Raw genomic sequence first — 22,137 nt, forward strand, 5'->3', positions numbered from 1 at the left:
GAGGTAAGGCGCATTACAGAGCCAATGTAATAAGCAGCATTAAGCCTACCTGAGGTTTTTGCCCAACATGGGATATTAATTTATTCACTCCTTCACTGTCTGCCAATTGGTCCCTCTACTGTCACATATCAATGAAAGGACCCATCTCCTTTTAGAATTCTTGAAGGGGGATGGGTCCTTTCACTGACAGGAGAAGGGGAGGGGGGATTGCCTTCTGTTCCATGACATGCTTTATTTTCTTCCTGGGAAAGCATAATGGTATAGGTAGAGGACGACTACCCGTGGACTGAGGGAAGGAGGGACAAAGGACCTGCGACTCAGACTGTGATCAGAGTTGTGAGCAATCTTATTTGTTGGGGAGGGAGGGAGGACTTGGCGGGATGACCCACATGGCTGGCCCAACCACATTGAAGAACTGTTTGGTTTTTTTTAATTAATGTGGACCGACATACAAATAGACCAAGAGTAAAACAAGCATGCTTTTGCAGTTTAGTGCACTTTTTTATGTGTGCTTTCTTTGCATATCATTATCTTGCTGCATTCTGTGGGGATCATTGCTCCCTTATATCTAGGGTATTTATTTTTAGATGTTTATAAACTAAATTTAGGTGTTTATTTTCCAGTTTAAGAGGGGGTTTGCGGGTACAAAAAAATCAGCATTTATTTGTTTTTTTGTGGCTCAGGTACTATTGCTGTGTACATTTTCCAGTTGAATCAAATACATACATGTCTATAATACAAACATACTGCCATATCAAAACAAAACAGACATTCCTCCAGTGCCCAGCTGCAACTGTCACATTCCCCCAGCCACCAGCACATGCAACTCTCCCCCTCACAATCCCGGCCCCAGCACTCTTCACCATTCTGAAACTACCTTTCCCTGTACATACCCAGATCAGTCCAGACTCCTAGGTTTTTCCTCACAGGTGGAGACAGAGAAAGTTTTACTGACACTGTCACTTAATCTGGTGTGCCACCCGGGAGGCAGCAGTCTTAATTTATTTATTTATTTGGAATCTTTTATATACCGAGGTATAGCAAGCTGCCTTCACTCCGGTTTACATTTTAACAACTTATTACAGATAATGAACAATAACACCGAGAATCTTATTAACTTAACACATTAAAACCATTCTATATATAGGCGAATTGAGCAGGTATTACATTGTACAAACAGCATACGGGCAGGTATTACAGTTAACAGAGTACAAATAGAGTCTAAACAGGTCTTACAGTGTATAAACATTGTCTAAACAGAATACAAACAAGTATTGATACACAGATTATGTAGGAACTCGAGAACGTCATCGAGTCTCCAGCGTGTGAGCGATCAGTTTAGCCAACACCATCTGTAAATGTTTGTCGGAATATCCAAGTTTTGAGTTCCTTTTTGAATGACTTGATGTCGCTGAGTGTGCATATGTAGTCTGGTAACGAATCCTTTCTTGGAATCAGTCCTTTCGAGGCCAGAGACCAGTCAGAAATGGTTCCAATCCAGAATCCCCGGTCCAAGTCCTCCCACTGAAGCAAGGCCAGCCCGCTCCTCTGTTCTCACAGGACAAGCAGGATGTTAGTCCTCACATATGGGTGACATCACAGGATGGAGCCCAATCACGGAACACTTTTGTCAAAGTTTCTAGAACTTTGACTGTCCCCTACTGGGCATGCCCAGCATGGCACCAACCCTGCAGCCAGCAGGGGTCCCTCTTCAGTCTTCTTTTTTCCACGCAGCAGTAGCCACACGGTTAAGGAGCTCTGCAAGGATTCCTGACAGGAATTTTCCTCATGGAATTATTTAAAGTTAAATTGCCCCACAGGGGTCCCTCCATTAACGTTTTTCAGTCCACGCTACTCCGGTAAGTTTTTACCCGATTTCCGATTACCGTCAAGTTTGGCCCTCGCGGCCTACTGGCCGTCGACCGTACCGTGGCTCGATTTTTTCTATGGCCATGGCATCGGGGTTCCGTCTGTGTCCGGACTGTACTCATACCATGTCATTACAGACTTGCATAAAGTCTGTGTAATGTGTCTTGGACGAGAGCACGATGTCTTGACCTGCACCAAATGTGCCCTAATGACACCAAAAGGTCGCAAGGCCAGAATGGAGACGATAGGACTTCTCTTTCATGCTCAAACCCCGACTCCGTCCATTGCATCGATGTCATCTGAACTGGCACCGTCAACTTCGCGTCAGCCTCGACCACCGACCAGTGATGGCCTAGCGATCACTTCTCGGCCTTCAACACCCTCTTCTCCCCCTCAGGACCGAGGGGATCATAAGGAGAAACATCGCTATTGGCACCGAAAGTCTCGGACCATCAAGGCATTGAAACCATCGACCTCGCCATAGTCCGAGCCACCGCCGAAAAAACCCCGTTCAGAAAAGGCACTGACCTTTTCGGCGACCAATTCACCGAGGCAATCCCTCACCCGACAGGGCGTCGGGAGCCGCGATTCCGCCTCTAACGGTGGTCCCTCCGGCTATGCTCTGCCTCCTTCTTCTGTTCCGGAGCTGGGCTGCTTTGCTCCAGGTCTCCGAGAAGAACTGGACCAGATGGTTCAGGAGGCCATCGATAAGGCAATGCACCGACTCCAGGTTCCCCCGGTACCGATAGTGGAACTGAGCACCGACCCGATTCCAGCAGCATTGGCACCGCTATCGAGGATGGAAGCGCTTATTGCCGCTTTTCCACCGGTGGACCCCGGGTCACCGATGGCTCCGATGCCCTCCCCGCTGACTTTATCATCGGGAGGAAAAACACCGTTCTGCATCCGTCCATCGGGAGTTTTGCCTCAGCCATCGAAATCTATATCGATACCTCCATCGGCGCCATCGAGCCATCCACCAATGCCTGTCTTTCGCCGAGTCTTTCAAGGATCAATGCTCATCCTCCGAATTGCTGCTTACCAACTATATATGACCCAATATAATACGGTCATTTTTAAGCAACTACAAGACTTGACAATCTCCATGCCTCAGTCACTTCCAGAAAAGTTCCACACCCTACTTAAGGGTTTGGAGGCAGGCAAACATGAGATTAGATCATGTTACGATATCTATGACACTGCAACCAGAGGGTCTGCAGTCGCTATTTCAGCAAGACGATGGGCTTGGCTCAAGTCTTCAGACCTTCGTCCGGAAGTGCAAGAGCGGTTATCCGACCTCCCCTGCATAGGAGACGATCTCTTTGGCGAGCAGATTCAAAAGACAGTGGCTGAACTAAAGGACCATCATGAGACTCTCAGGCAGCTCTCTCTGATACCTTCGGATTATCCTTCTAAACAGCCTTTCCGGAAGGACTCTAAAAAGTCTTTCTACAGACCAAAGAAGTCCTACCCGCCAGCAGCCAGATGTCGTTCTGCGAGACCATTCCTCAAATCACAGTCTCGTCAGACCCAAAAACAAAAGCCACAGACAGCCCCCCAGCTGGGCCCTGCTTCTGGCTTTTGACTCTCGCATAGAGAGCAGCAGCTAGATTCCATTACCAAATGTCCCAGTGGGAGGCCGCTTGTGCCATTTCAATAACATATGGCAATCAATCACCTCGGACCACTGGGTCCTAGCAATAATTGCTCAAGGCTATCATCTCAACTTTCTCTCCATCCCACCAGATTCCCCACCTCTAATGACGTGGAAAACATCTGACCATTCATTGCTCCTGGAGCAGGAAGCCTCCCTCCTACTCCAGTCCAGAGCAATAGAACCAGTCCCATTGCCTCAGCAAGGCCTCTGGTTCTATTCCCGATACTTTCTAATCCCCAAAAGATCGGGAGGCGTTTGTCCAATTTTGGATCTACGAGCCCTCAACAAGTACCTCCAGAGAGAAAAGTTCAAGATGGTAACCTTAGGCTCCCTGCTTTCTCTTCTTCAAAGAGGAGACTGGCTCTGCTCTCTCAACCTCCAGGACGCATACACTCATATTGCGATAACTCCATCTCATCGCAAATTCCTGAGGTTTCTCGTAGGCCCCAAGCACTATCAATACCGAGTGCTTCCATTCGGCCTAGCGTCTGCACCATGAGTCTTTACAGAATGCCTCGTCGTGATTGCCGCCTTCCTCAGGACTCAAGGTGTTCACGTCTACCCCTATCTGGACGACTGGTTAATCAGGGCTCTGACTCAGCAATCTGCTTTTTCACCCCTCAATCTCACCTTAAACACTCTTACTTTCACTCTGATTTCTCGTCAATTATGCCAAATCCTCCTTAGTCCCATCTCAAACCTTATCGTTCATTGGGGCAGACTTGGACACCTTACAGGCGAAGGCTTTCCTGCCTCGACAACGAGCCCTCACTCTCGTGTCTCTGGCACATCAGCTGCAGTCTCAACACTCGACGACTGCTCATCGTTTTCTCATCCTTCTAGGACACATGGCGTCCTCAGTTCAGGTCACACCAATGGCCCGCCTGGCCATGAGAGTCACGCAGTGGACTCTAAGGTCTCAATGGACACAGTTCCTTCAGCCCCTGTTGACCATTGTCCACATCACCGAATCACTCCGTCTGTCTCTCGCCTGGTGGACAAATCACATCAATCTTCTACAGGGCTTGCCCTTTCAGGCGCCAAACCCTCAAATAACTCTAACCACCGATTCTTCCAACTTCGGGTGGGGAGCCCATGTGGCCGATCTCCAGACACAAGGTTCCTGGTCTCCAGAAGAAGCCAAACACCAAATAAATTTCCTAGAGTTATGAGCAATTCGATACGCTCTCAGAGTATTTCAGGATCACCTGTCCAATCAAGTCATCCTGATCCAGATGGACAACCAAGTAGCCATGTGGTACATCAACAAGCAGGGAGGGATAGGATCCTACCTTCTGTGTCAGGAAGCTGCACAGATATGGGCGGAGGCCCTCTCCCATTCAATGTACCTCAGGGCCACCTACTTGCCGGGAGTGGACAACATGTTGGCAGACAAATTGAGTCGCACCTTCCAACCGCACAAGTGGTCTCTAAACCCCTCAGTAGCGAACTCCATCCTCCAAGAATGAGGTTATCCACAAATAGACCTCTTTGCGTCACCTCAAAATCACAAAGTAGACAACTTCTGCTCGCTCACTCGCAGCCAACACCATCAGCCAAGAGACGCATTCTCCCTATCATGGTCAACCGCTCTCCTGTATGCATTCCCTCCACTTCCACTTCTCTCGAAGACTCTTGTGAAGTTACGTCAGGACAAGGGAACCATGATCCTGATAGCACCCCACTGGCCCCGCCAAGTGTGGTTTCCAATTCTCCAGGATCTTTCCATTCACAGGTACATTCCTCTGGGAACAGACCCGATTCTAATCACTCAAAACGACGGGTGCCTTCGCCACCCCAATCTTCAGGCCCTGTCCCTGACAGCATGGATGTTGAAAGGTTAATCCTTCAGCCGCTTAACCTTTCTGATTCACTCTGCCGTGTCTTGATTGCTTCACGGAAGCCTTCCACGAGAAAATCGTATTCCTACAAATGGAACAGGTTCACGTCATGGTGCTCTTCTCAGGCCCTTGATCCTTTTACCTGTACAATCCCGAAGTTTCTAGAAAAACTCTGGCAACTGTCAGAGTCAGGTCTTAAAACTTCCTCCATTAGAATGCATGTCAGTGCGGTAGCTGCCTTCCATAAAGGTATTGGGGATGTCCCTATCTCAGTACAACCCCTTGTCACACGCTTTCTGAAAGGCTTGCTTCAACTCAAGCCTCCACTGCGTCCTCCGGCCCCTTCTTGGGACCTCAACCTGGTTTTGGGTCGGCTCATGAAACCACCATTTGAGCCTCTCTAAACCTGTGAACTTCACTTTCTCACATGGAAAGTGATTTTCATTTTGGCAATCAATTTGGCTCGCAGAGTTAGTGAGTTACAGGCCCTAGTTACCTATCTGCCTTACACTAAACTTCTGCAGAACCGAGCGGTGCTTCGCACTCACCCTAAATTCTTACCTAAGGTAGTATAGGAGTTTCATCTCAATCATAAGAACATACGAAAATGCCATACTGGGTCAGACCAAGGGTCCATCAAGCCCAGCATCCTGTTTCCAACACTGGCCAATCCAGGCCATAAGAACCTGGCAAGTACCCAAAAACTAAGTCTATTCCAGGTTACCACTGCTAATGGCAGTGGCTATTCTCTAAGTGAACTTAATAGCAGGTAATGGACTTCTCCTCCAAGAACGTATCCAATCCTTTTTTAAACACAGCTATACTAACTGCACTAACCACATCCTCTGGCAACAAATTCCAGAGTTTAATTGTGCGTTGAGTAAAAAAGAACTTTCTCCGATTAGTTTTAAATGTGCCCCATGCTAACTCATGGGGTGCCCCCTAGTCGTTCTACTATCCGAAAGAGTAAATAACCGATTCACATCTACCCGTTCTAGACCTCTCATGATTTTAAACATCTCTATCATATCCCCCCTCAGCCGTCTCTTCTCCAAGCTGAAAAGTCCTAACCTCTTTAGTTTTTCCTCATAGGGGAGCTGTTCCATTCCCCTTATCATTTTGGTAGCCCTTCTCCGTACCTTCTCCATCGCAATTATATCTTTTTTGGGATGCGGCGACCAGAATTGTACATAGTATTCAAGGTGCGGTCTCACCATGGAGCGATACAGAGGCATTATGATATTTTCCGTTTTATTCACCATTCCCTTTCTAATAATTCCCAACATTCTGTTTTGCTTTTTTGACTGCCGCAGCACACTGAACCGACGATTTCAATGAGTTATCCACTATGACGCCTAGATCTCTTTCTTGGTTGTAGTAATTCAATCCATTTATACTACCTACCTTCTTTCTCAGGCCCCATTCCAATCCAGGAGAGCAGGCTCTGCATACCCTTGACTGCAAACGGGCTCTAGCCTTCTATCTAGACCGTAAAGCTGCCCACAGGAAGAGCACTCAATTATTTGTGTCTTTCCATCCTAACAAATTGGGGCAGCCTGTGGGTAAGCAGACTCTCTCCTCCTGGCTAGCGGACTGCATATCCTTTTGCTATCAGCAAGCGGGCATTGCACTCCAAGACAGTGTTAAAGCACACTCTGTGAGGGCCATGGCGACTTCAGTAGCACACCTACGATCGGTGCCGCTTCCTGACATTTGCAGGGCTGCCACCTGGAGTTCTCTCCACACCTTTGCAGCCCACTATTGCTTAGACAAAGCCGGAAGACAAGATTCCATCTTTCGGCCAGTCTGTCTTGCGTAACTTATTTATGAAGTGACGTACCAACACCCTTCCGCCTGCCCGGTGGGGTTCAGGATGCCCTCTACCAAATTCCACTCCAGTTGTTGTGCCTATTGCACGCCTTTGGCTACATTTGGTGCCTGTTTCGAACATCCTCAGCTCGGTACTCACCCATATGTGAGGACTACCATCCTGCTTGTCCTGTGAGAAAGTAAATGTTGCTTACCTGTAACAGGTGTTCTCACAGGACAGCAGGATGTTAAGTCCTCATGAAACCCGTCCGCCATCCCGCAAGGTTCGTTTTATTATTTTATTTTTTGGCACTACCTGTAGCTTTTAAATAAGACTGAAGAGGGACCCCTGCTGGCTGCAGGGTTGGTGCCATGCTGGGCATGCACAGTAGGGGCCAGTCAAAGTTCTAGAAACTTTTACAAAAGTGTTCCGTGATTGGGCTCCACCCTGTGATGTCACCCATATGTGAGGACTAAAATCCTGCTGTCCTGCGAGAACACCTGTTACAGGTAAGCAACATTTTGCTTTCTACACCATCGGAGGTTGGTTAACATCCTTTCTTGAGGAGTGGGCCAAGATCACGTCGGATTAGTGGGTCCTAAGTGTGATAGAACACGGTTACGCTTTAGAATTTGCTCGGCCATTAAAAGATTTGTTCATGAGGTCCCCTTGCACTTATGAGCAAGAAAAGCAGGTGGTTCAAGAGACCATCAATCGTCTTTGTCTGTTGGGAGCCACAGTTCCAGTGCTGGTCGAGGAAAGGGGGTCCCGAAGGTCATCGCTTTTCATCCGATTCTGAATTTAAGAAAGGTTCCTCGTTTTCAGATGGAAATGCTGAGGTTGGTGATTGCTGCAGTGTGCAAAGGGGAGTTTTTGGCCTCCCTTCTCTACATTCCAATTCGTCCAGATCAAAGGTGTCTCAGGTTCATGATCCTCGCAAATCATTTTCAGTTTTGAACCCTGCTGTTCGGGTTGGCAACCGCTCTGAGGACCTTTACGAAGGTGATTGTAGTAGTAGCAGCAGCCCTTTGGCAGGAGGGCATCCTGGTTTACCCATATCTGGACAACTAGTTGATACGTGCAAAGTCAGAGGACCTCTGTCATCTGTCCGTGACAATGGTGCTGCAGCACTTACAATCCCTAGTTTGCTTTGTGAATTTCCCCAAGAGTCAGCTGGTGCCATCTCAAGTTCTGGAGATTCTCGGTGCACACTTCAACACCAGGATTGGGAGAATTTTTCTTACCGAGGAGCGGATTGTCAAGATCCAGGGACGGGTTCGCAGATTGCTAAACAGTGCAATTCCCAGGGTCTGGGATTATCTGCAGGTTCTTGGGTCTATGGTTTCCACTTTGGAATTGGTTCCTTGGGTGTTCATTCATATGTGGCCTCTTCAGTTGGCCTTGCTCTCCAGGTGGAATCCAGTCTCGAAGCAATTTCATCTACCACAGCCTCTTATGGGACACGCCAGATCGAGTCTGGATTAGTGGTTGTGTTGGGACAATTTGAGCCGTGGGATGGCCTTGGAGGTTCCAAACTGGATAATTTATTTATTTAACAGCTTTTATATACCGTCGTTAAGTGGGACCATCACAACGGTTTGCATTTCATACACTGTGACATAACATAATAAATATTAATAATCAGATAATAAAATACATCAATTAATCACTCAAAATAAAACCTAGTAAAATTATATAAAAATCAATTACTCAAAATAAAACCTAATAAAATTATATAAAAAGCAAAAAGAGCATGAATCATCAATAATAATGTAAAATACACAAATACTAAAATCCTAATTAAAGAAAAAAAAGACAACAAATAACTACTCTAAGTATCTCTTTTCTTGGTGGTAAAAGCCTGTGTATATAGCCAGATTTTCAAATCCTTCTTAAATTGCCTGAGGTCATGTTGAAGTCTGAGTTTCAAGGGCATGGCATTCCAGATTTTTGACCCCGCGAGTGAGATTGCGCTCTCTCTAACCTGAGTTAGATGTGCTGTTTTTCTGATGGTATTGGTAATAGGCCTTTATTTGCGGATCTTAGATTTCTATGGGGTATGTGAAGATGAATTGTTGTATTGAGCCAGTCTGCATGCTCCTCATATATTAATTTGTGGAGTATATTGAGTATTTTATACTGTATTCGATTGGAAGCCAATGTAGTTCTGCTAATATTGGTGCGATTTGGTCCTTTTTTCTATTACCAGTTAATACACTTGCTGCTGCATTCTTTAAAATTTGTAGTGGTCTAATAGTACAGGATCGTAAGCCAAGTAGTAAAGAATTGCAGTAATCAGTACTTGCAAAAATTAAGGATTGTAAAATAATTCTAAAATCATTTTTACTTAGTAATGGTTTAAGTCGTTTCAATATCATTAATTTTCCATATCCTTCTCTTACTTTAATTGCTATATGTTGTTTTAAATTCAGTTCGCAATCAATAATGACTCCAAGGTCACACACGTTATTGAAACATTTAACTGTGAGACTATCGTTAATTTTTATCGGTGTTTGAATGATGTTTGAAGACTTTCTTTCTAGATGAATGAATTCGGTTTTATCAATATTTATAATGAATTCCATTTGTGTCAAAAGCTGTTTAATTATATCCAAATACATTGCTGCAAGTTTACAAGTGTTCTCTATGGTGTCTGTTATTGGTAAAATAATTTGGATATCATCTGCATACAGCTAATGAATGATACCCAGCCCTGCTGAAAGATGGCAAAAAGGCAGTATGTATAGAAACATATAGAAACATAGAAACATAGAAATGACGGCAGAAGAAGACCAAATGGCCCATCCAGTCTGCCCAGCAAGCTTCCCCTCATTTCTTCTCTCATACTTATCTGTTTCTCTTAGCTCTTGGTTCTAATTCCCTTCCACCCCCGCCATTAATGTAGAGAGCGGTGATGGAGCTGCATCCAAGTGAAATATCTAGCTTGATTAGTTAGAGGTAGTAGGGGTAGTAACCGCCGCAATAAGCAAGCTACACCCATGCTTATTTGTTTTTACCCAGATTATGTTATACAGCCCTTATTGGTTGTTTATCTTCTCCCCTGCCATTGAAGCAGGGAGCTATGCTGGATATGCGTGAGGTATCAGTTTTTTTTCTTCTCCCCTGCTGTTGAAGCAGAGAGCTATGCTGGATATGCATCGAAAGTGAAGTATCAGGCACATTTGGTTGGGGTAGTAACCGCCGTAACAAGCCAGCTACTCCCCGCTTTGTGAGTGTGAATCCTTTTTTTCTTCTCCCCTGCCGTTGAAGTTATGCTGGATATGCGTGAAGTATCAGTTTTTCTTTTCCCCTGCCGTTGAAGCAGAGAGCTATGCTGGAAATTCGTATGTATATGTTGAAAAGCGTGGCTGACAAGGTGGAGCCCTGGGGGACTCCTTTTTTTTTTTAACACAATTTTTTCGGAAATTGTATGATTGATTTGCACCTGGTAAAATTGATTCTTCAAGTAAGATTTAAAGCATTGAAGGGTAATTTCACTAAGTCCTATTTCATCTAGCCTTTGTGTTAGAATATTATGATTCACTGTGTCGAATGCAGCCGAGAAGTCGAGTAAGATTAGTAGGTATTGCTGCCCATTATCAAAACCTGTAAGTATTGTATCAGTTAATGATAATAAGTGTTTCCGTACTAAAATGCTTTCGGAAACAGTGTTGTGATGGGTATATGATTGTATTAGCTTCCAGATGATTGTTAATTATATTTGAACAGTTTTTCAATTAACTTGGCCAGGAAAGCTAAGTTAGAGACTGGCCTATAGTTATTTAGCACTGTTGAATCCAGATTTTTCCTTTTTTTTATTGGTTTTATTATGGCCCCTTTTAAAATATCAGGAAATGATCCTTCCTTTAGAGACAGATTAAAGATTTTGGCTATACAGGGTGCAACCATATGAGCTATAGGTTTAAGTGCTAATGGTGGTATAGCATCAATAAGATGATTTGCGGGGTTTAGTTTTTTTTTATCAAGCCTTCTGTCTCAAAGATAATGGTCACAACAGATGCCAGCCTATCCAGTTGGGGGGCTGTGTGTCAGGCTCAAGTGGTGCAAGGATGCTGGTGTCCGGAGAAGATGTCGTGGTCCATCAACAGTCTAGAGACGAGAACAGGGCATCTAGCGTTGCAGGCCTTCTTGCCTCTTGTTCAGGGCAGGCCAGTGAGAGTATTAATCGGACAATGCGACAGCGGTGGTTTACATCAACCAACAGAGTGGTACCAAGAGCCGAGCAGTGGTGCTGGAGGCCCAGGAGTTGATTCTCTGGGCAGAGCGCCACCTGGGAATGCTGGCAGCTTCCACATAGCGGAGTTGGACAACGTCCAGGCGGATTTCCTGTTGCCAGCAGTTGGATCCCGAGGAGTGGGAGTTGTCAGAGGAGGCCATTCTCCTAATTCATCACAAGTGGGGAGTACCGTGTATGGACCTTATGGCAATGTGCAGCAATGCCAAGGTTCGGAGATTCTTCAGTTGAAGGAGAGAGCCCGGGGCAGAAGTAGTTGATGCCTTGGTCCTCCCATTGCCACAAAGGATTCTCCAGTATATCTTACCACCGTGGCCACTGGTGGGCAAGGTCTTGCGCTACATCCGGGGCAGGTAGTTCTGGTGGCACCAGAATGGCCTCGCCGGCTGTGGTTCACAGATTTAGTAAATCTCGCTGTGGACGGTCCACTACGTCTGACTCAGCTTCCCAACCTGTTCCACCAGGGTCCCATATTTTTGGATCAGGCGGCTCGCTTCTCTCTCGCAGCTTGGTTTTTGAGAGGAAAGCCTAAGAGAGAAGGGTTGTCTGGAGAACATTGTTACCACTCTGTTGCAAGCATGAAAGAAATCCACCTCCCTAGTATAAGTTCGGGTGTGGAAGGTGTTCGAGGTCTGGTGCAAGGAGCATAGTGTGGATTCTTTTAGGGCATTGCTGGTCCACATTTTGTCCTTTTTGCAGCAAGGTTTGGTAAAAGGTTTGGCTTTCAACCCATTGAGAGTCCAGGTGGCCACCTTGGGGTGCCTTAGGGGCAAGAAACATGGGGTGTCTCTGGCTGCGCATCTGGATACAGTACTTTTTTTTTTTTTTTTTTTATAAGGGGTCAAGCATTTACATCCCCCGGTGCAAAAAGCATGTCCTCCATGGAACCTAAACTTGGTTCTTAAAGCATTGTGTGGGGCACTGTTTGAGCCACTACGCAGGGCAACTTTGAAAGATCTTACTTTAAAAGTTAAAAGTCATTTTTCTGTGGCAATTTGTTCGGCTAGGCGGATTTCAAAGTTGCAAGCCCTTTCATACAGAGAGCTGTTCCTAAGATTTTCGGATGTGGGAGTCTCGTTTAATATGGCGACTTCTTTCCTTCCGAAGTTTGTTCCTCTTTTCACTTGAATCAGTCGGTGGAGATGCCAGCCTTTACAAACTTGGATAGGTCAATGGCCTTGGACAAGGAGTTGAGGTGTCTTGATGTAAAGCGAGCGTTTTTACACTATCTAGAGATCACTAATAGTTTCAGAGTGTCCGATCATCTTTTCATTCTATTCAGTGGCGCAAGGAAAGGGTAGAAAGCTTCAAAAGTGACCATAGCACAGTTGCTGAAGGAGGCCATAGTTTCGGCATACATTTGCATGGGTCAGTCAGTGCCTCAGGGTCTGACAGCACACGTGACACGGTTGCAAGCGGTATCCTGGGCTGAATGTCAGTGTCGCTACAAGAGATTTGCAGGGTAGCTACTTGGAAGTCATTATCGTCTGGATAATCAGGCGCCAGAGTTTAAGAGCTTTGGCGAAAATGTACTTTGAGCGGGAGTCTCTCAGTCCCACCCAGTTTAGGGAAGCTTTGGTACATCCCAGGAGTCTAGACTAATCTGGGTACGTACAGGGAAAGGAAAATTGGTTCTTACCTGCTAATTTTCGTTCCTGTAGTACCACAGATCAGTCCAGAGTCCCACCTGGGTTTGAAGAGTCCGCTCGATCTGTGGGTTTTTAAATATAAGCTGAAATATTTCAATTGGCTTTTATGGCTCAGGTGATGTTTGGCACACATATATATATATAAATAAGAGAAAAGTTCACTGTTTATTATCACAACACTTTAAATGATTCTGGAAATGTGTCCTAAAATACATATACACTCACACATCCATACCATAAAAACACCACACAAAATACAGAAAGATAGTCAGCCATAAGGCCGTAAGTCCTCTACAACAATGGTTTCCAATAAACAAGTACAAAGTCATATAACAGTGCTCCCTGTGGCTTTTATATAACCACTTACAACTCTTTACCTGGCTTTCGCCCATTTTTTTAAACAATCAATATGAAACTAAAACAATGAGATATGACTATATGATGGCTTCAATTTCTTGAATGTTTCTTCAGATGGCAGACTTCCCTGTATATGTCTCCTCACTTCATGTTATTGTTGTAGTTTAACCCCCTTCCTTCCCTTCCGGGTAATACTTCATGTTATCACTGTGGTTTGACCCCAACAAGCGGCCCTTGTTTCACAACCATCTGCTTCCTCAGGGGGGATGATAACCACTGAGAAAACAAACCCAAACATATTCACCTTAAGTGAATCCCATATCAAAATATACAAGACACATTTACCTTCAAAAATGTGTCTTGTACATACTGACTTATATGGTTATAAGGATCGTTCAGATTTTTAGATTTTTTCTTCTCCTGCTCGTTCAGTGGAAAATGTTTTGTTAAATTACATTAAGTTTTGGCATAGTTTTTCCATCTTGGCTTGGGTACAGGTCAATACTGATGGATTTCAGGTGGCACACCAGGTTAAGTGACAATGTCAGTAAAACTTTCTCTGTTTCCATCTGCTGGAAGGGAGGCAAAACCCACGAGTCTGGACTGATCTGTGGTACTACAGGAACAAAAATTAGCAGGTAAGAACCAATTTTCCTATCCTTGCTCATTCTGTCCTTTAATCATCAGCTCCAATTCTCACCGTTGGAAACAGTTGTGCTGCAGAGCTGGTGGGAAGAAGAGAGTGGAGGCCCATAAACTGCTACAAGTTTGTGCAGCTGAGGGTCAGAATGCAAAAGATACAGAAACAGAATGGAGGATCCCAGCAGGCAAAGCGAGGAGTTGGAGAGTATCAGGGGCAGTGGTGTTTATCCAATAAACACTGATTTTATTTGCTTTTTGCATCTGGGTTTTATTGGTGTTTATCACTCAAAAACTAAAAACATAAACCTTACTTATATTCCAGATACAGAATTGTTTAGGAATTACAAATTTCTTGTTTGATTTCAATAAGAGTATGCATCAAGACAAACCTGATTCATAGGAGGTATCGTGGAGTGGGCGATGAGAGTACTGTGATCTTCTCTTTCTGTATTTATTGACACTGTATATAATAAGCACTACTACAACAATACCAAGGATGATGCTGAAAACAATAGTCAAAATAGCTTCATTATTTTTCAGACGGAATTCATTACCTACAAAAGAAACATAAGAAAATAACAGACTGTTTCTGAATCTTGAAGAAGTGTTCACATGTTGTTTTCCTTTATCAGCTCTGAAGGCAAATGCAGAAGCCTAATGCTGAAGTTATAGGGTCTCAGGAAGGAAGGGTAACTCATTGTTGATCCTTTTCTACTCATTTACTGCCATTTGTTTTGGAGTAACTAGAACATAGGTACTAAGCGCCATCAGGTACTGACTTGCATAGAGCTGGCTTCCATTAGTGATCAATGTCATAATGTGGCACCGTCTGCAGTCAGAATGGCCAGAGAATATATGCAGGCTAGCCTCTGGCTGAATATTCAGGAACTTTATTAAGTCACAACAGAAAAACACTGTATATGCAGCTTACAAACAAGGAAGCAATATAACAACTTACAGTCTCTTCATCTGTGCCTTTCCTCTGGGCCTCCTGTTCCCTCCTGGGCTTGGCCAGATATAAATCTTTTCAGGGACTTCCTCCCGGACCAGGATTCCCTGTTGTCTGAGGCTTAAGATGGACTGAGCCAGGGCTCTGGTTCCAGTCCCTTAAGGAATTCTGGGGTTTTCTTGCCAGGTACTTGTAACCTGGATTAGCCACTGTTTGAAACAGGATGCTGGGCTTGATAGACCCTTGGTCTGACCCAATAAGGCAATTCATATATAGTAATACAGTAAATGATGGCAGGTAAATATCAACTGACCCATCTAGTCTGCTTAGTTGAGATTCTTCCTCTGATGAGCATACAAGTCCCCATAAATAAACCAACACCAGCTCCCCCATACTGTGGGTGCAATACTCTGATCATGTGTTCAAGAAGACTGTTTTCTTCTATTTTTGTTTGGTTCAGACAGAAGCAAAGGATTCTGAATATTCTGCTCTGCATTTTAAGACCGAGAAATGTAGACATTACAAAAGCTGCCTAGGTTGTAGAACCTCTTTTAGCAATGCCACCAGCCTGTTACCTTCACACTTGCCTGAAAACAAACAGCTTGGGTACTGACTGGAGGATTCTTAACTCTGATTTTATTTTTGAGACTATGCAGGTCTCTATGCAAAAAATTAACTCTCCACGTTTATAAAAAAAGTGAGTGTCTTCCAATCAAAAGCTGTGATGGCCTTCATCCTTCACCTACTATAAAAGTGAAACAAAGAAGCCAAGGATCCTCATGGCAACAATGGTCGATGATTTAAAGACCAGCATTGCTACCGCAGAGATTCCCATACAAAGGCTGCTGCATCTCTACCCAGTCTCTTGTGACAACCTACGGATGCAGACTCTGAAATCACTGTGCCTGAGCCACAAAGTTCCTGCATTCCTGACCAGCAAAGAGGCTACTTTGCCAACAAAGAGATTCTGAAAAGCACTTATCAGCATGATGTGAGAAACAGAATTTTAACTCCTAATTATATTAAAAGAGAGTTAATTCTAATTAAGCAGGGGATAGTTAGCCAGTAATATTTGTGAATTAGATAGAAACATAGAAATGACGGCAGAAGAAGACCAAACGGCCCATCCAGTCTGCCCAGCAAGCTTCACACTTTTTTTTTCATACTTATCTGTTTCTCTTGGCTCTTAGTAACCTTTTGGTTCTATTACCCCTCCACCCCCACCATTAATGCAGAGAGCAGTGCTGGAGCTGCATCTCAGTGAAATATCTAGCTCAATTATCTGTGCAGAATTTTAGTCAATGATCTGTTGTGCTAATTTGGAACTGGAAATGCATCTGTCTTGAATCGCTAAAGTGATTAATATACATTCAGTATGTATAATTTCATTTATGTATATACTGCCTCCCTAGTCTTTAGAAGACTGTCCAAAGCAGTGTAATACTTAATGAGAAATTACTACTTACCTGATAATTTCCTTTTCTCTAATGAAGAAGGTTAATCTATGGCCAGTGGGTTATGCACCTCTACCAGCAGATGGAGACAGAGCAAAGCTGACGTCACAGTATATATACCACTGCTCTGACATTAACCCACCAGTATTCTCTGCAAAAGTCAGCTGTGGACAAACTAACAATACTTGATTTTAACCATTAACAGACAAGCACTCAGCAACAGGAAACACTGAGCTCAGCCAAAGAGTATAACATCACTAATCCAGAGACTGAAACTGACACTTACCAGTTATCCCCGAAACAGTAGGACAATAGAACCACAAACCGGCAACCAAGGAAAAGGAAATTATCGGGTAAGTAGTAATTTTATTTCTCAGCATTCAGACAGGTTAATCCACGACCAGTGGGATGTACCCAAGCTACTCCCGAAAAGGGCGGGAAGCTGCCCACTGTCTGACCAATACCATACACTCAAAGGCTGCGTCCTCCCGGGCCTGTACATCCAGATGGTAATACCTGGAAAAAGTGTGTAAGGAGGATCATGTTGCTGCTTAGCAAATTTCGATGGGAGACAACATTCGAAGCTCTGCCAATGACATTGCCTGAGCCCTAGTGAAATGAGCCCTAACCTGCTTAGGTAACAGCTGCTCAGCCTCCATTTATGTGGCCGTGATAACTTCCTTAATCCAGTGGGCTATGTAGCCCATGATGCTGGCTCACCCTGTACCTTCAAGGAATTAAGGGCCAAGCCCTTAATCAACTTATCCTGCAAAACGTCCAAAATGTGTGGGATCTTAATCAAATGAGGAGGAACTCATTCGTTCCTCACACCAAGCCTCAAACACTCGCCAAACCCAAACATAGGCTAAGGAGGTTGAGAACTCCCAAGCTCGAAGCAAGGTGGAAATCACAGCAGTGGAATATCCCCACTTCAGCAACCTAGTCCTTCCAAGGGCCATACCGTAAGACAAAATAGAGTCAGATCCTCATGAAGAATAGGCCCCTGTCGCAACAGATCTCTTTGGAGTGGAAACTGGAGAGGAGAGCCAGACAAAAGTCTCCACAGATCTGCAAACCACAGCCTTCTGGGCCAGTCGGGAGCCACCAGAAGCACCATCTCCATGTGCCTATCGATCCTCTGAACCAACCTGCCCAACAAGGGCCATGGGAGGAAGGCATTCTTGTACTAGAGCATCGATGGATCTCGCTTGCGACTGAATAACGTCACATTGCATGACTATGCTGGCAAGTCTAGATACGGTAGGCCCCAGCAACCCACTATGAGTTGGAACACTTCGTCCAACAATTCCCATTCTCCTGGATCCAGACTATCTGTTGAGAAAATCAGCTTTCAAATTGTCTTTTCCCACAATGTGGGCGGCAAAGATCTCCTGGAGATAGACCAGCTCATGTTATGGGTAGAGATAAATTTCCTGCAACACTTTTTGACTCTTGGTGCCTCCCTGGTGATTGATGTAAGCCACTGTCATCGCATAGTCTATCAATCGGACCATGTGACCCTGCAAGCAGTCGGCGAACCGCAAGCATGCCAACTGAATGCACATACTTCCAGATGATTGATGCTCCAGAGCAATTCCTCTGCTCTCCAGCACCCATCAACTCCTGACAGTGAGCCCCCCCCCCCCAAACCATGGAGGCTTGCATCGGTCATGAGCACCAGCCAGTCCAGAGCTTGCAAGGAAACTCCCTTCCTTAGATGGTCTGCCTGCAATCACCATCTCAGCTGGATGCTTTCTCCACTGGTAACTGAAGCCATATCGACTTGTCCTGAGACTATGGACTCCACCAAGAAAGCAGTGTGCGATGATGAGGACACATATACGCCGTTGCCCACAGAACCACTTCTACGGTGGCCACCATAAAATTGAGCACCTGCAGGTAAGACCATACCATTGGGCAAACTGCTTCTATGAATAGTTGCGCCTAAGCTATCAGCTCCTGAATGCGGATCTCCGGCAGAAAAACCCTGCCCTGCTTCATGTCGAAACGAACACCGAGATACTCCAGCATCTGGGATGGCTGTAAATTGCTCTTGACCAAGTTCACCACCCAACCTAGCTCCTGCAGCAAGGCCACCTTGACGAGGCTTGAAGACGCTCTTCCAAGCTTTTAGCCCGAATTAGCCAGTCATCTAGGTACAGGTGGACCAGAATGCCATCCTCTCTCATTGCTGCCGTTACCATCACCATGACCTTGGAGAAGTTTCTGAGTGCGATGGCCAAACCGAAGGGGAGCGCTCAAAACTGATAATGTTGCCCCAAAATGGCAAACCACAGAAACCGTTGATGCTCAGATGAATGGGACTATGTAGATATGTTCTGTTCTGTTCCAAGTTGTATAAATGGGACTATGTAGATATGTTCTGTTCTGTTCCAAGTTGTATAACTCCCTTGTTTTATTGTAACTGCAACCTTTCGCCTTCACTTGTCTAATGTTTATTATTATTATTATCATTATTATTTATTATTATTTTGTACCCTCTCCACTTGTTTTTTTCCAGAATAGTATTTTTATTGGTCTGAACAAGCAGCTTGTCACCAAGCCATCACTTAACATCTCGAACAGTAACTACAACAAACTGTATACATGATAAACTTAACTCTCCTCAGGTTTGTCAAGGTGACCTCAACTCGTCACACCATTTTATCCCACAGCCATGTGTATCCCCCTAACATGTGCCCCCCTCCCCTTCCCACTCCATACTGACAACATCCATACCACAGCCATTCCACACACACCTTAACCCTTAAGTACCCCCCTCCCCCCCTAAGAGACCCAATCAGATGTGTATCCATTTGACCGGAGGTCATCCTGCAGGTCAGTAGGTAAAGCTTTTACACAATTGTCCCAACAAACACAATAAGTCTTGTCTGGTGTCCGGCGACCCAACAAAAAGTCCAGTGTACCCTCTCCACTTGTTAATTGTAAACCGACATGATGCGAATTTCATCGCGAATGCCGGTATAGAAAAACTCAAAATAAATAAATAAATAAATATGCCTCTGACAAATCCAGAGACATAATGGCAGTACAGTTAGGGGAGTTACTTATCACCGAGCGTACTGTTTCCATGTGGAAATGAGTCACTCGCAAATGACGATTGATTCCCTTCAAGTCCAGGATGGGCCGAACCTCCTTCTTGGGCACAACGAAACAAATTCAATAACGGCCCATATTTTCTTGTGATCTGGGCACTGGAATCACGGCCTGCAAGCTTAGAAGCCTCAACAGCGGGGAGCTGGAAGGAGACTCCATGAAGACATCTCGTGGAACATTGAGAAATTCCAGAGCATAGCTTTCCCTTATCTTCAGAACCCAGTGGGCTGATATGATCCTGACTCACCTCCAATAAAACAGAGATAGACGACCTATCTCCTGCTCCGGGAGATGGGTCGGTACACCTTCATTTGAGGAGGCACCACTACCCAAGCCTGCGCCCCATCTGGGCTGCTTGGGCCGAAAGGACTGAGACCTACCCAAAGGACTAGCTCTCTGCAAAGCCGCTCCCCTGCAGAGTCAAAAACGTCTTAAACCCCTAGTATGGCTTTTCGCACCAAGCGATCCTGAACTTTCAGGTTTGGACAGCTCTGCCGAACATACCTGTACAAAAGACTGCAGCTCCTGAAAAAACTCCACCCAAGAGAAGGTGAAAGAGTCCATACCCCTTATCACTTTCTCCTCCTAGCCTTTCCTCTACCCCCCTCTCCCCCCCCCCCCCCCTGTTTTTCACCTTTTGTCCCTAACCCACTTGTATATATTGTACATAGAAGTTTGGTTATAATTTTATAGTTAACCTGGTCTTTCCAGACAATATTCTGAATCTTCACTCTTATCTCTCGTATCTCCTTGTTATCCTACTCCTGTATTAAAGTTTTGTATCCTATATTTAACTTGGTTCCTTGTAAAGGCAATACCTAACTGACAGTTTCCTGTCAGAGTTCAAGTTTTGTATAAACCGATACGATGTGCAAACAGATGTCGGTATATAAAAAATGCAAAATAAATAAATATCAAAACCGGGGGTCATCGGTCTGGCGCCCACTGAGTTGCCCTCCCCTGCTGATGAACCAGTTAGAGGAGTTTCAAAACCAGGCAAAACTTCTGACAGGTCCCCCTCCGGTTCCCTTCCTGCAACTTGCTGGGAAGGGCCAGGCTCAGCAAAATCAGTGAGAGACAACTTGCCTGTGCCTCAGAGCAATGCTGACAAAGATTAGATGGGACCTCCAGCTGTGACGCCCGAATACAGCAATCCATACAAATCGCAAGGAGCTTAGGATTCTTTGCTACAAGCGCCATGAAAAAGGATTCCAGAGGCAGCATGCTGAACAACACTAGCGTAGAGCAATTGTGCATCCAACAGTGCATCCATCCCCGACAAGCCCTAATAGGACGCCCAAAACACAGACGCCCAAAAATGACACCTATGCTCTTAATTCGTATGCCCAAAACTTGGACATCCAACCAAGTGGTCCAGACGGACACTCAGCCTACATGCACAGGCGAGAACCAACATCAGGCACTGCTTTTGCAGGCAACTTGCGCAGAAAAACACGCAAACGCCGTAATAGCCTACCTCGTGGCGTCCCAGTGAAGCCTGAGTGAGGGGCCTAGCCAGAGGACAGCTCAACCCTCCAAAACTGCCACAACTCCCCAAGTCCCCCACAGTGCCGGAAACACACGTTGGATTGGCGTGCCGAGGCTCGTAGACCAGAAACAGAAAAGGGGAAGGGAATTCCTAAATCTCTCTCTTCTTCTTTTTTTTTTAAACTCTTTACCTGAGCTCAGTCTGTTCCGGCTGAGTACAGAGTCTGTCTTCAGCTGCGGGGGGGGGGAGCGGGCAAATGCCTTCACTGCCACACTTGGCTTCCTGTACCCACTAGCGTCTCAGCTGATTCTCTCCTGGCAGCTAAGTCCATGCCGGAAACCGGCTACCAGACCAAGGCACTCAGCTGAGGAAGGGCTCACCAGATATCACCTCAGGAGAATTCAACTGAGGGAGGGACTATAAGGTACATGATTAATCCTTCTCTTTCTCCTTTTTTTTTTTTTTTTTTTTAAACACAACCAATTCCCAGTAGGGAGATGCACATCCACCATCTGCTGGAGATGGAGAATACTGGTGGGTTGATGTAAGAGCAGGGGTATATATATACACACCTGATGTCAGCTTTGTTCTGGTCATGGATTAACCTGTCTGAATGCTGAGAAATCAATTTTTCATTTATTTTGATACAAGCACTAATAAATTCCTTTAAATGTTGATAATCAAAGAAATCATTGTTCTCAGTAGAAAACTCTGAATAAATTATACTCTCGGAAATAAATAAATAATCAGAGATTTGAAGTAAAACTTCCTACAACCCCACCCCATTTTTTTTCACTTGACCTCTCAACATTTTATGATTGCTAATTGCCAATGGGTATAGAAGAAACAATTATTTTTTAAAATACAAGTAGGAGTCAGAACTTCTAACCACATTAGGCCTTATGTTTTGGTGCTTGTGCTGTGTGCTGCTGCAGTAAAGCAACAAGCCTGGGATTTCTCCATGGACAAACAGAAAAGTCACTTGTGGGTGATGTCACCCAACCATGCCAAGGATGGAATTGCATATCTCTGAAGTAAAACCTTTGTG

General features: G+C 45.0%; 1 protein-coding gene across 5 annotated transcripts in view; it reads right to left on the reverse strand.

Annotated features, from left to right (window-relative positions):
- The window catches only part of LOC115073808, a 65,881-nt gene that overhangs the window by 4,758 nt on the left and 38,986 nt on the right, over positions 1-22,137 (reverse strand). For 3 of the 5 annotated variants that reach the window (XM_029572633.1, XM_029572634.1, XM_029572635.1), the window contains exon 3: positions 14,470-14,634. The exons of 1 other annotated variant lie outside the window; for it this stretch is intronic. In XM_029572633.1, the coding sequence (XP_029428493.1) occupies positions 14,470-14,634 (165 nt within the window). Of the gene's footprint in view, positions 1-13,217; positions 13,715-14,469; positions 14,635-22,137 lie in introns of those variants that run through there. One more of the 5 variants, XM_029572636.1, reaches the window with a different exon arrangement.

Source organism: Rhinatrema bivittatum, chromosome 12 (genome assembly GCF_901001135.1).
Source record: "Rhinatrema bivittatum chromosome 12, aRhiBiv1.1, whole genome shotgun sequence".
NCBI classification, from domain to species: Eukaryota; Metazoa; Chordata; class Amphibia; order Gymnophiona; family Rhinatrematidae; genus Rhinatrema; species Rhinatrema bivittatum.